Source organism: Lonchura striata, chromosome 13 (genome assembly GCF_046129695.1).
Source record: "Lonchura striata isolate bLonStr1 chromosome 13, bLonStr1.mat, whole genome shotgun sequence".
Lineage (NCBI taxonomy): Eukaryota > Metazoa > Chordata > Aves > Passeriformes > Estrildidae > Lonchura > Lonchura striata.
In genome coordinates this window covers 21,231,114-21,243,308 of record NC_134615.1, presented here as the reverse complement: position 1 = coordinate 21,243,308, position 12,195 = coordinate 21,231,114, and the positions used below count along the sequence as shown (strand labels likewise).

General features: G+C 57.5%; 1 protein-coding gene across 1 annotated transcript; it reads left to right on the top strand.

Annotated features, from left to right (window-relative positions):
• Positions 1–421: 421 nt before the first annotated feature.
• FOXF1 (forkhead box F1) lies at positions 422–3,611 on the top strand. Its single transcript, XM_031505844.2, has 2 exons — positions 422–1,481; positions 3,245–3,611. Exons 1-2 carry the CDS (start codon positions 422–424, stop codon positions 3,403–3,405), a joined length of 1,221 nt encoding a protein of 406 aa, XP_031361704.2. The 3' UTR covers positions 3,406–3,611.
• The last annotated feature ends 8,584 nt before the right edge of the window (positions 3,612–12,195 follow it).

Sequence of the window (12,195 nt, the reverse complement as noted above, 5' to 3'; positions counted from 1 at the left end):
CCGGAGGGGACGGCGGCGGCCCCGGGAGCCCGGCCCGGCCGGGGGCAGGCGCAGCGGCGGCCCCGGCTCCGCGCTCGCAGCAGCCGAGCCCAGCTCGCTTCCACCCGCCCCCCCATCCCGCCTCCCTGCGGCCCCCCCGACCCTCCGCCTCTCGCTCGCCTTCTGCAGCCGCGCTCGGATTTAGGGATAAAAGTGGGAGGAGGCGGCAAAGCGGGGTGGGGGGGTGGCTGGGGGGGTGTCGTCGCTTCCATTTGTTTATCCACGGAGGGGTGAAGCCTCCCGGTGGAAAGCGAAGCCGCCGGGGGGCCGGGGTGGTGGGTGAGTGGCGGCGAGCCCCCAGCAGCGCGGCCTTCGGCGGGGGCGCTGGGGGGGCGGCGGAGGAGGGCCGGGGCTGGGGCTGGCGCCGCGGACCTGGCCCTAGATGACTGCAGAAGCGCAGCAGGCTCTGTCCTCTCAGCCCCCTCCTCCTCCGGTGCACAGCAGCTACGGCCCCATGTCCTCCGTGGCTGAGAAGCAGCCGCAGAGCTCGGCCATGGACGCCGCCTCCGCGGGGACCGGCGGCGCGGCCGGCAGCGCCCCGGGCAGCGGCGGGGCCCCGGGCAGCGGCGGCCCCAAGGCGAAGAAGACGAACGCGGGGATCCGGCGGCCGGAGAAGCCGCCTTATTCCTACATCGCCCTCATCGTCATGGCTATCCAGAGTTCTCCTTCCAAACGCCTGACCCTCAGCGAGATCTACCAGTTCTTGCAGAGCCGCTTCCCTTTCTTCCGAGGCTCCTACCAGGGCTGGAAAAACTCGGTGCGCCACAACCTCTCGCTCAACGAGTGCTTCATCAAGCTGCCCAAGGGCTTGGGACGCCCGGGCAAGGGCCACTACTGGACCATCGACCCGGCCAGCGAGTTCATGTTCGAGGAGGGCTCGTTCCGCCGCCGGCCCCGCGGGTTCCGGAGGAAATGCCAGGCGCTGAAGCCCATGTACAGCATGATGAACGGGCTCAGCTTCAACCACCTCCCCGACAGCTACGGCTTCCAGGGCTCGGCCGGCGGGCTCTCCTGCCCCCCCAACAGCCTCTCCCTCGAAGGGGGCTTGGGGATGATGAACGGGCATTTGTCCAGCAACGTGGAGGGGATGGGCCTGGCGGGACACTCCGTGCCCCACCTGCCCGCCAACGGTGGGCACACCTACATGGGCGGCTGCACCGGCTCCTCGGCCGGGGAATACCCGCACCACGACAGCTCCGTGCCCGCATCGCCGTTGCTCCCCGCCGGCGGCGTGATGGAGCCGCACTCGGTTTACTCCAGCTCGGCCTCGGCGTGGGCGCCCAGCGCCTCGGCGGCCCTCAACACCGGCGCCTCCTACATCAAGCAGCAGCCCCTCTCGCCCTGCAACCCCGCGGCCAACCCGCTCTCCTCCAGCCTCTCCACGCATTCCCTCGACCAGCCCTACCTGCACCAGAGCAGCCACAACACCGCCGACCTCCAAGGTAAGGCGCGGCCACGCGTGGGGCGCGGCCGCGGGGGTCGGGCTGGGCTGCGGACCCCGCGTGGATCCCGGCGGGGCCGCTGCCAGCCGGGACCCCGCTCCGGGAGCGGCTTTAGTGCTGCTTTAGGGGATGCTGCCCTGCCCTCGCTCCTCGCCTGCTTTCCCCGGGGCAGCCGAGCTCCCGTCGGGGCTCTCCCGGCCCGGGGCCCCGAGGCTCCGCTCTCCCCGGGCAGAGGCTCCGCTCTCCCCGGGCAGAAGCTCCGCTATTCCCGGGGCTCCGCTCTCCCGGCCCGGGGCTCCGCTCTCCCGGCCCGGGGCTCCGCTCTCCCCGGGCAGAGGCTCCGCTCTCCCGGCCCGGAGCTCCTCTATTCCCGGGCAGAAGCTCCGCTATTCCCGGGGCCGGGGCTCCGCTATTCCCGGGGCCGGGGCTCCGCTATTCCCGGGGCCGGGGCTCCGCTATTCCCGGGGCCGGGGCTCCGCTATTCCCGGGGCCGGGGCTCCGCTATTCCCGGGGCAGAAGCTCCGCTATTCCCGGGCAGAAGCTCCGCTATTCCCGGCTGCTGCTTCACGTCCAGGGCCGCCCCGGGCCTAAGGCCGGTGGGGCTGAGGCAGCGGGGAGCTGCGGGAAGGAGAGGCCGGGGATGCAGCCTTGGGCTCTCCCACCTCCATCGGCATTGAAAAGGGAGGAATTCCCCATCGGCTGCCCCGCCACCAGCTGTGTTTTTCACACGTCCCATGGCCGCGTTTTCCAGGCCCTTCACCTCCCTCCATCCATCGCCCAAGCCGAAGCCGCTGCCCGGACCCTCCAAGTCCTCCCGCTCCCCAAAAACCCGGCTGGGTCTCGTTGCTGGAGCTGTCGGGGCTGCATTTGCCCTGACTCCTGGGACGGAGATGGTGTTTGGCCGGCGAGAGGCCTCGGCAGGGACGAGGCCAGCGCTGGTTTCGCTTTGCTGCCCGAATTCCCCTCGGGGTGCGGTGGCTGCGGGGCTCTGGTGGCACGGGGGAACCCCGGAGCCACGGGCGGGCCACGGGGCAGATTTGGGGGCAGATTTGGGGGTCCCTGCCCATCACCATCACCCTGGGCCTTCGGGGGCGAGCGGGATGTGCCTGACAGAATCGGCTGTGAAGCGGCCAACAAATGGGTCAAAACCACAAAGCGAAGCGGGGGGAAAAAGCACCGGAGCTGCAGAACCCGGGGGCCGGGCCGGGGCAGCGCCCACCCCGGGCACGCTGGGGCATTTCCCGGAGCTCAGCGCATCCAGAGCTTCTGGAAAACCGAGCTGGGAATGCGCCCCGAGCAGCCACCGGGGCCTTCACCGAAACGCTCTGATTATCACCCAAAGTGGCGCTCCCGGGCAGGGCACCCGCAATTCCCGGGGCGCTTTCCCATGGAACAGCCCCCTCCTCCCGCTGCCCCGCTCCGCACCCGGCGGATTTTCCGCACGGGCCGAGCCCCTGGGAAAAGCAACAAAATAAATATGAAACGTTGAAACCAAACCAAAAACCCCTAAACCCACCGCAAATCCCTTCTCCTCGCTGTGCCCCCAGGCCGGGCAGGGCATCGCCGTTGCGGGGCTTTCTCTGCCGCACCTGCGGAGCCCCGATGTGCCCAAACACCCCCAAACCCGCGCTCGGACCCGGGCGGGTTGGGTCGTTGGGCTTTTATTTATTTATTATTTTTTTCCCAACCCCATCCCGCGTTGTTTCTCCCTCCCCTGGCGGATCTCTTGGCGCTGCTGACCATCTCTCCCCCCCGTCCCGCAGGCATCCCGCGGTATCACTCGCAGTCTCCGAGCATGTGCGACAGAAAAGAATTCGTCTTCTCTTTCAACGCCATGGCCTCCTCCTCCATGCATTCAGCGGGCAGCGGCTCCTATTACCACCAACAAGTGACATACCAGGACATCAAGCCGTGCGTTATGTGAGCCGGGGCGGAAAAACGCCGCGGCTGGGGCCGGCCAGGGGGTTTGAGCATCCCCCAGGACTCTCGGGGTGCCAGAGGGGGTGAAGCGAGTCCCAGCCGGATTTTGGGCAGCAGGAGCGGCCCCGGGAGGAGCTGAGCATCGGCCGGGGCTGAGAGCCCGCAGCGCCTTCCTCTGCTCGGGGAGGGATGGAGGGACGGCAGCAGCCCCCGCGCCCGGCCCGAAAGCCCCGGCTGCCACTTGGGGTGAGGCTTTGGCAAACGAGGTTTTGATGCTTCTTTTTTTAAAAAAAAAAAAACAACAAAAAAACCACCAAAAAATGAAATTGCAAACTCAGAAAATGAAATTGCAAACTCACTTTGGGAGTGTTGGCAGTGAGCGATGCCACCGGCTCGGGCTGAGCGGGCTGGGAAAGATCCCGAATTCAAATTCCCTCGGTGCCGTCTCACTTCGAACCCGGAAAAATACGTTTAATTTTTTTTTTCTTCCTTTTTTTTTTTTTTTTTTCTTTTCTTGCCGGCCAACACCCAGCAGGCAAAAAAAAAAAAAAAAATCTCTCAGAGGGATTTTTAGGAACTATTAATTTTGCCTTTTTTTTTTGCCTGCATAAAGACTGCAGGATCAGACCCTATGCAGAGAGAACAAGGCACTTTGGAAAGAGTCAGCCATGCTCATCCTGTTATTTATTCTACAATTCTTTTTTTTTTCGTTGTTGTTGTTGTTGCTAATAATGGAGACACGAATAGTCTCAGTTGATCAGTATTAAATCGGGGAATCTCTGTTGGCAATATTTGCCATATAGATTTGGGTTTTTTTTAGTTAACCTTTGTAAATTTGCAAGCGACCGTGGTCTCTGTGTAAAGACAATCCTCCATATGTTTTTATAGAAATATATATATAATGAAGGATTATTCCCCTCCCTCCCCTCTCTATTTTTTTTTCCACCCTGACGTTGTACAGTTCGGTGACACCTATTTTAATTCTTTCTGCACTGTATAAAATTGTAATTATGTGGGTTTGTTTTTTTGACTTTTTTGCCTATTTTTTTTTTGTGTACGTTTTGTCCCTAAAGAAAAAAAAAATCCCGAAATAAAACCTGTATGTTATTTGTACATGGGCTTCACGATTGTATGAGCAGCAAATAAACGAGCATGCGGTGTAATTAAGCTTAATTAATGAGGAGTCCGGCCCTGCAAACCCTCGGGCAATAATTCCCCGTCCCGGCACAGACTCAAAACTGACTTTTTAGGGTTTTTTCACCTTGGCGGAGTCCTGGTTGCCAATTTCCCTGCCGGGAAATATTTCAATTGAGGATATTGAAACGCGGAAGGAGGAAAAGCGGCGGTGCTTTTTATTTTTAGCTTTTTATCATTAGGATTAGTCCATTTTTTCCTCCCCCAGGGTTAAAGGCTGGGTTTGACAGCTCTCTGCCTCTCCTTCGAATTCCAGGCATGAGGCTGCCGGGATGGAGCCCGCGGCTCCTTTTTATTCTTCCTCCATCCTGGGAATTTTCCAGCTCCTTTTTTTCCCCTTCCTCCATCCTGAGAATTTTCTGAGCCGGCAGGAAACTTCCCGCGGATTTTTTCCCGTGTGAAAAAAGAAATAAAAATTCATAAAATTGAAGGAAATTTACCCAAATTAACGCAAATTATTAGGAATGAATAAGCAGGAATAAAAATTAAGCGGATCAGCTGCACCATCTCCGTTGTGCACAAGGCAGTGATAAATCTGCATTTAAATATTGGTATTTTCCTGCGAAATTTGAGGGGATTTGGGCTAATTCAGGATCTTCCAGTATCGAGAAATTTTTGCTTTAATTCGTGGGCCAATCTGTCTTTATCAATATTCAATATCAACGCGCATAAAAAAGAGATGCAGGCGAATTAATCTGATTACGTGGTTGTGGATTTCTGCCTTTATAGAGGGAAATTTAATCAGTGCACACTAATTAGCCCAGCTCTGTGCAATCAGCATAATAAAAATCCAAGTTTGCTGTAACGAGGGAGAAATTTATAATATAATTGTAATTAAGGGAAAGCTTTATTAGAGTTGGGGGAGGCCTTTTCAGAGTGGATTTTTAATTGGGTTTTTTTTGAGGAGCGTTGTGGGGTTTTGGGCGTTTTTAAATTTTTTTTTTCAATGTTTTTGGGTTTTTAAAATCTCTGTTTAGATCTCTTTGAGCCAGCAGCAATCTGCCTGCAGCATTATTGGTTTTGTCCATTTTTATGCTTTTCTGGGCTGATTTTTCCCCACCCCTGTTGAAGGCGAGCGCGTTGTCTCCATCCTTTTTGGTACAAGCTGAACACGGAGGGGTTTTTTTGCAAATACCTGTACGAGGCGTGGCTTCAGAAACGGTCCAGGGTTAGGAGCTGAGAAATCCAAAAGTCACGGCCGAGGTTTGTTTGCATCCCTTGGGATGGATTTGGGAGCCTCCTTGGCGCTGGGTGCTGCTGGGGGCTGGGAAGGGCAGGCAGCCCCTTGCGAGGCTCGGGGGGTTCCGTGCCCGCTCCCCACCAAAGCCGGCTGTGATTCATTCCTCTCCCTCCCGTGGCTTTGCCAAACCTGGAAAAACAGAGCCGCTGCATTCCGGGGGCGCCACATATTCCTCAAGCCAGTGAGCGCAGTCTAAACAGGAGCTCTCCATCCCAGAGCCCTCCAGCAGCCAGGAGAGACCAAAACCCCCCAACTCCTGCAAAAACCCCGGGCCCTGAAATCCCCCCAGGTCCTGCAAAACCACCCCAAGCTCCTGCAAAACCCCCAGGTCCTGAGAACCCTCCCCAGCTCCTGAAAACCCTCCCCAGGTCCTGCAAAACACCCCAAACTCCTGCAAAACCCTTCCCAGCTCCTGAAAACCCTCCTCAGGCCCTGGAAAACCCCCCGGCTCCTGAAAACCCTCCCCAGGTCCTGAAAACCCTCCCCAGGTCCTGCAAAACCACCCCAAGCTCCTGCAGACCCCCCAGGTCCTGAAAACCCTCCCCAGCTCCTGCAAACTCCTCCAGCTCCTGCAAATCCCCCCCACCCCAGGTCCTGAAACCCCCACCCAGGTCCTGCAAAACCCCTCAGGTCCTGCAAAACCTCCCAGGTCCTGCAATTCCCCCCCTGTCCCAGGTTCTACAAACCCCCTCAGGTCCTGCAAACTCCTCCAGTTCCTGCAAATCCCCCCCACCCCAGGTCCTGAAATCCCCACCCAGGTCCTGCAAACCCCCCTGCAAAACCCCCCAGGTTCTACAACTCCCCTCAGGTCCTGAAACCTCCCCAGGTCCTGCAAACCAACCAGGTCCTGCAATTCCCCCTGCCCCAGGTCCTACAAAACCCTCCCCGGGTCCTGAAAATTCCCCCCAGCTCCTGTAAACCCCCCCAAACTCCTGCAAACCCCCCAGGTCCTGCAAATTCCCCACCTCCTGCAAACCTCCCCAGCTCTCTGCAAAAGCCCAGGGGGTTTTTTCCCAGTATTTTCAGTCCCAGGGGATGGTGAAGCCCAAGCTGCTCGTGCTTCTCCAGGCTCTGAGAGGAGGTGAGGAGGGACAGAGCGCCCAGGAATGCCATGGGAGCCCCGGGAGAGCGGCGAGGCAGGGCTTGCTCACAAACGTGGCACAGAAATGTGGGATTTGCTGCTGGAAAGGCTCAGATCTGGCCGTGCTCAGCACCAGCCAGCTGCTCCTCACACCCCTCATCCCAATCCTTAGGGAAAACATCTCCTTTTCTTTTGGGCTTTTGGCATTTTTACTTCAGCAAACAGCTTCTCATTGCTGATGCCTTGTGCAGGTCCAGGGGCTTTCCACAGGGATGGAATTCCCAGGAATTTTCTACAGGGATGGAATTGCCCAGGAATTTTCAACGGGGTTGAAATTCTGGAGCGTGATGAGAAGCAGGGCCTGGTGTCTCCAGGCAGGTTGTCCCCTCTGGATCAGGGGACATTGGTGTCCCCAGGAATTCTGGTGGCAAAGCATTTCCCTCTGCTCCTCCCAGGATGTTTCCCTATCCCTACAAGGATGGAGTCGTCTGCCACTGTCTCCTGCCCGTGGGCTCGTGGGGACAGAGCTGCAGGGAGCAGCTTTGGGACAGTGCAGAGATCCCAAGGAAGGCCTGGAAGAGGGGATGTGGGGCTGGGTCTCCTGTGGGGGGAACACATTTTTGGGAGGGTCCATTGGGATGATCTGCAACCTTTTTGGGAGGCAGCATTGGGGGTGAATGGTGGTGAGGGGTCGCTCAGGGATCCTGGGGCTGGAGGATCCTGGAGGGTTTGGAGGATCCTCAGGATTCTGGAAGATCCTGGGGAGTTTGGAAGATCCTGGGGGGTTTGGAAAATCCTGGGGGGTTTGGAGGATCCTGGGAGTTCTGGAGGGTCCTGGGGTCATTGGATGATTCTGAGGATTGGAGAGAATTGGATGGTTCTGGGGGACTGAGGGATCTTGGGGGCTTTTGGACAATCCCGGGTGGGTTTGAGGGGTCCTTGGGGACTTGGAGGATCCCAGTGGGATTTGGATGATCCTGGAGCTGTTGAATGATGATGGCGGTGCTGGATGATCCTGGTGGGATGGGATTTGGATGATCCCAGGGATGTTGGAAGATCCCAGTGGGTTTGGACGATCCCGTTGGGATCCGGAGGCTCCCGGTGGGTTTGGATGATCCCAGTGGTGTTGGATGATCCCAGTGTGTCCGGACAATCCCGGTGTTGTTGGACAATCCTGGTGAATCCGGACGATCCCGGTGGATCTGGACAATCCCGGTGGATCTGGAGCCTCCTGGGGTTGTTGGATGATCCTGGTGGATCTGGACAATTCCGGTGGATCCAGACAATCCTGGTGGATCCGGACGATCCTGGTGTGTCCGGACAATCCCGGTGGATTCGGACGATCCCGGTGGATCTGGACGATCCCGGTGTTGTTGGAATATCCCGGTGGATCTGGACGATCCCGGTGTTGTTGGAATATCCCGGTGGATCCCAACGATCCCGGTGTTGTTGGAATATCCCAGTGGATCCCAATGATCCCGGTGTTGTTGGACTATCCCGGTGTTGTTGGAATATCCCGGTGGATCCCGATGATCCCGGTGTTGTTGGAATATCCCAGTGGATCCCAATGATCCCGATGTTGTTGGACTATCCCGGTGTTGTTGGATGATCCCGGTGGATCCCAACGATCCCGGTGTTGTTGGACGATCCCGGTGTTGTTGGAATATCCCGGTGTTGTTGGACTATACCGGTGGATCCCGACGATCCCGGTGTTGTTGGACTATCCCGGTGTTGTTGGAATATCCCGGTGTGTCCGGACAATCCCGGTGGATCCCGACGATCCCGGTGTTGTTGGACGATCCCGGTGTTGTTGGAATATCCCGGTGGATCCCGACGATCCCGGTGTTGTTGGAATGTCCCGGTGTTGTTGGACTATCCCGGTGGATCCCGGCGATCCCGGTGTTGTTGGAATATCCCGGTGTTGTTGGACTATCCCGGTGGATCCCGGCGATCCCGGTGTTGTTGGAATATCCCGGTGGATCCCGACGATCCCGGTGTTGTTGGACTATCCCGGTGTTGTTGGACGATCCCGGTGGATCCCGGCAATCCCGGTGTTGTTGGAATATCCCGGTGTTGTTGGACTATCCCGGTGGATCCCGGCGATCCCGGTGTTGTTGGACTATCCCGGTGGATCCCGGCGATCCCGGTGTTGTTGAAATATCCCGGTGGATCCCGGCGATCCCGGTGTTGTTGGACTATCCCGGTGGATCCCGGCGATCCCGGTGTTTGCTGTTGGACGATCCCGGTGTTGTTGGACTATCCCGGTGTTGTTGGACTATCCCGGTGGATCCCGGCGATCCCGGTGTTGTTGGACTATCCCGGTGGATCCCGGCGATCCCGGTGTTGTTGAAATATCCCGGTGGATCCCGGCGATCCCGGTGTTGTTGGACTATCCCGGTGGATCCCGGCGATCCCGGTGTTGTTGGAATGTCCCGGTGGATCCCGGCGATCCCGGTGTTGTTGGACGATCCCGGTGTTGTTGGACGATCCAGGTGGATCCCGATGATCCCGGTGTTGTTGGAATATCCCGGTGTTGTTGGAATATCCCGGTGGATCCCGGCGATCCCGGTGGATCCCGGCGATCCCGGTGGTGTTGGACTATCCCGGTGGATCCCGGCGATCCCGGTGTTGTTGGACTATCCCGGTGGATCCCGGCGATCCCGGTGTTTGCTGTTGGACGATCCCGGTGGATCCCGGCGATCCCGGTGTTGTTGGAATATCCCGGTGTTGTTGGAATATCCCGGTGGATCCCGGCGATCCCGGTGTTGTTGGAATATCCCGGTGGATCCCGGCGATCCCGGTGTTGTTGGACTATCCCGGTGGATCCTGGCGATCCCGGTGTTGTTGGAATATCCCGGTGGATCCCGGCGATCCCGGTGTTGGACTATCCCGGTGGATCCCGGCGATCCCGGTGTTGTTGGACTATCCCGGTGGATCCCGGCGATCCCGGTGTTGTTGGACTATCCCGGTGGATCCCGGCGATCCCGGTGTTTGCTGTTGGACGATCCCGGTGTTGTTGGAATATCCCGGTGGATCCCGGCGATCCCGGTGTTGTTGGACTATCCCGGTGGATCCTGGCGATCCCGGTGTTGTTGGAATATCCCGGTGGATCCCGGCGATCCCGGTGTTGGACTATCCCGGTGGATCCCGGCGATCCCGGTGTTGTTGGACTATCCCGGTGGATCCCGGCGATCCCGGTGTTGTTGGACTATCCCGGTGGATCCCGGCGATCCCGGTGTTTGCTGTTGGACGATCCCGGTGTTGTTGGAATATCCCGGTGGATCCCGGCGATCCCGGTGTTGTTGGACTATCCCGGTGGATCCCGGCGATCCCGGTGTTTGCTGTTGGACGATCCCGGTGTTGTTGGAATATCCCGGTGTTGTTGGACGATCCCGGTGTTGTTGGACTATCCCGGTGGATCCCGGCGATCCCGGTGTTTGCTGTTGGACGATCCCGGCGGCTCCGGAGCCTCCCGGGGTTGCGGGGGCGGCGCCGTTCCCTTGGCGGCAGCGCCACCTGGCGGCGGCTCGCAGGGAGCGCCGGCCGCGGCTTTGCCAAAATTCGGCTTCGAACCCGCCCAGGTGGGGCCGGCTCGGAGCCTTTCCTGGGGGTTCTTATTAATTAATTTTTTAAAAATCTCTTTTAAAATGTATTTATTTTGTTTTCATTTTTCCCTTCTGGCATCCGGACCTGTGAGCGGAAACATTCATTTTTTCCCATCTTCACGCCAGGTGAAAGTCCTTTATGGAGCACTTCTGCATCAAACCTTTCCCAGATGGGAATAGCTGGCACGGAAAAGCACGGAGTAACCCATGGCAGGCACCTGACACAGGATGCTCTCAGCTGGGGTTGATTATCCAGATTTGCAGAAAACCTGTGGGGACAACACCTGGAATCTTAAATGGGTATTTGGGATGCCAAGGGATGAGTTTGGCACCAAGCTCTTAGCAGGTATGAAGGCTGAGATCCGTAAGAATCGGTGGGTGCCTGATTTCTCCCTCAAAACCAAAATATTTGGGATCTGTGGACCTCAGGGGATCAAACAGCAGCTCCTGTCGCTTTTGGAAGGGGACTTTGATTTCTGCAATGCTTTTGGGAGGCCACACCTGAACATCTGTTCCCTTTCCAAGCAGAACTCCAGCCTGATGCTCTGCAGGAAAAGGCAGGGCTGGGATGCTCCTGGAGGATTTAACCCTGCCAAGGAATCCTGGCCACGAGGAGTCATCCTCAGGGATCAAACAGGTGGATGAGAGGAGCCCCCAGAGGAGCAGGAGGTGCAGCTCTGCAGCTGGAAGCTGATGCTATTCCCAGAAATTCCCACATTGCCTCCACCAGTGAGGAAAGGCACGGGCCTGCCTTGTTTCCTTAAGTCACTTTCCCTGTCAGAATCCTGTAAGGAATTTAAACCAGATTATTCTTATCAGTGGTTGGACTGGATGATCCCAGGGGAGGGTTTTCCAATTTGAATGATCCTGTGGGTTTCTTATTAATAAAAGACAACAGAAGGAATAAATCTTACTGAGCTTCTGGCTCAAATATCCAAATTCCCATTATCACAGGGTGCCCAGAGCAGCTGTGGCTGCCCCCGGATCCCTGGCAGTGCCCAAGGCCAGGCCGGATGTGTTTGGAGCACCTGGAATGGTGGAAGGTGTCCCTGCCACGGCAGGGGTGGCATGAGGTGAGCTTTGAGGTCCCTTCCAACCCCAAACATTCCATGAATCAGAGGTTGCTCTGCTTCATCCAACTTCTGATAAATATTCCAACTCCAGTCTTGAACGAATTTTTTGCAGGGGAGCTGCAGATTCTTTGGTAGGTTTCACTGAGGGGGTCACTGTGCCATCAGGAGGGATTTCCTTTCCTGAGGTCACCTCAGAGATGTCTGGAACGAGCAGCAGAGAGCAAATGGCAATTCCAGAGGTGAAACCACCTCGGTTTAACCATGGGAAGGGATGTGAGGACACTGGCAGTGCCACTTGGCTTCAGCAGTGAGAGCACAACCTGAGCACAGACCTTCCTTTATTTAATAAAGCAGCAAGACTCAAAACCCCTGGAATGGCACAGAAAGTGCAGCTCTGTGGCTCGGCTCAGCTTCAGGCTAATTACTGCAAAAATAAGCAAACACACCTGGGAAAGCAGGATGACATGGCCTGGAAAGTTTTGCAGGGATTTTGGGCTACCAGGAGTTCATTTGGAGCAGAATTTGCTGCAGGAATTGAGTGGGGGTGAAGAGAAGTCCCTGCAGAGCAGCAGCTCCAGGCCCTGCCTCCTCCAGAGAGATG

What these genes read in the sequence shown, in the direction of transcription:
- FOXF1 (XM_031505844.2), top strand. Translation starts at nt 422, where the DNA reads ATGACTGCAGAAGCGCAGCAGGCTCTGTCCTCTCAGCCCCCTCCTCCT. An exon ending in CAACACCGCCGACCTCCAAG is followed by an intron (nt 1,482 to 3,244) that starts GTAAGGCGCGGC and finishes CCCGTCCCGCAG; the next exon opens with GCATCCCGCGGTATCACTCG.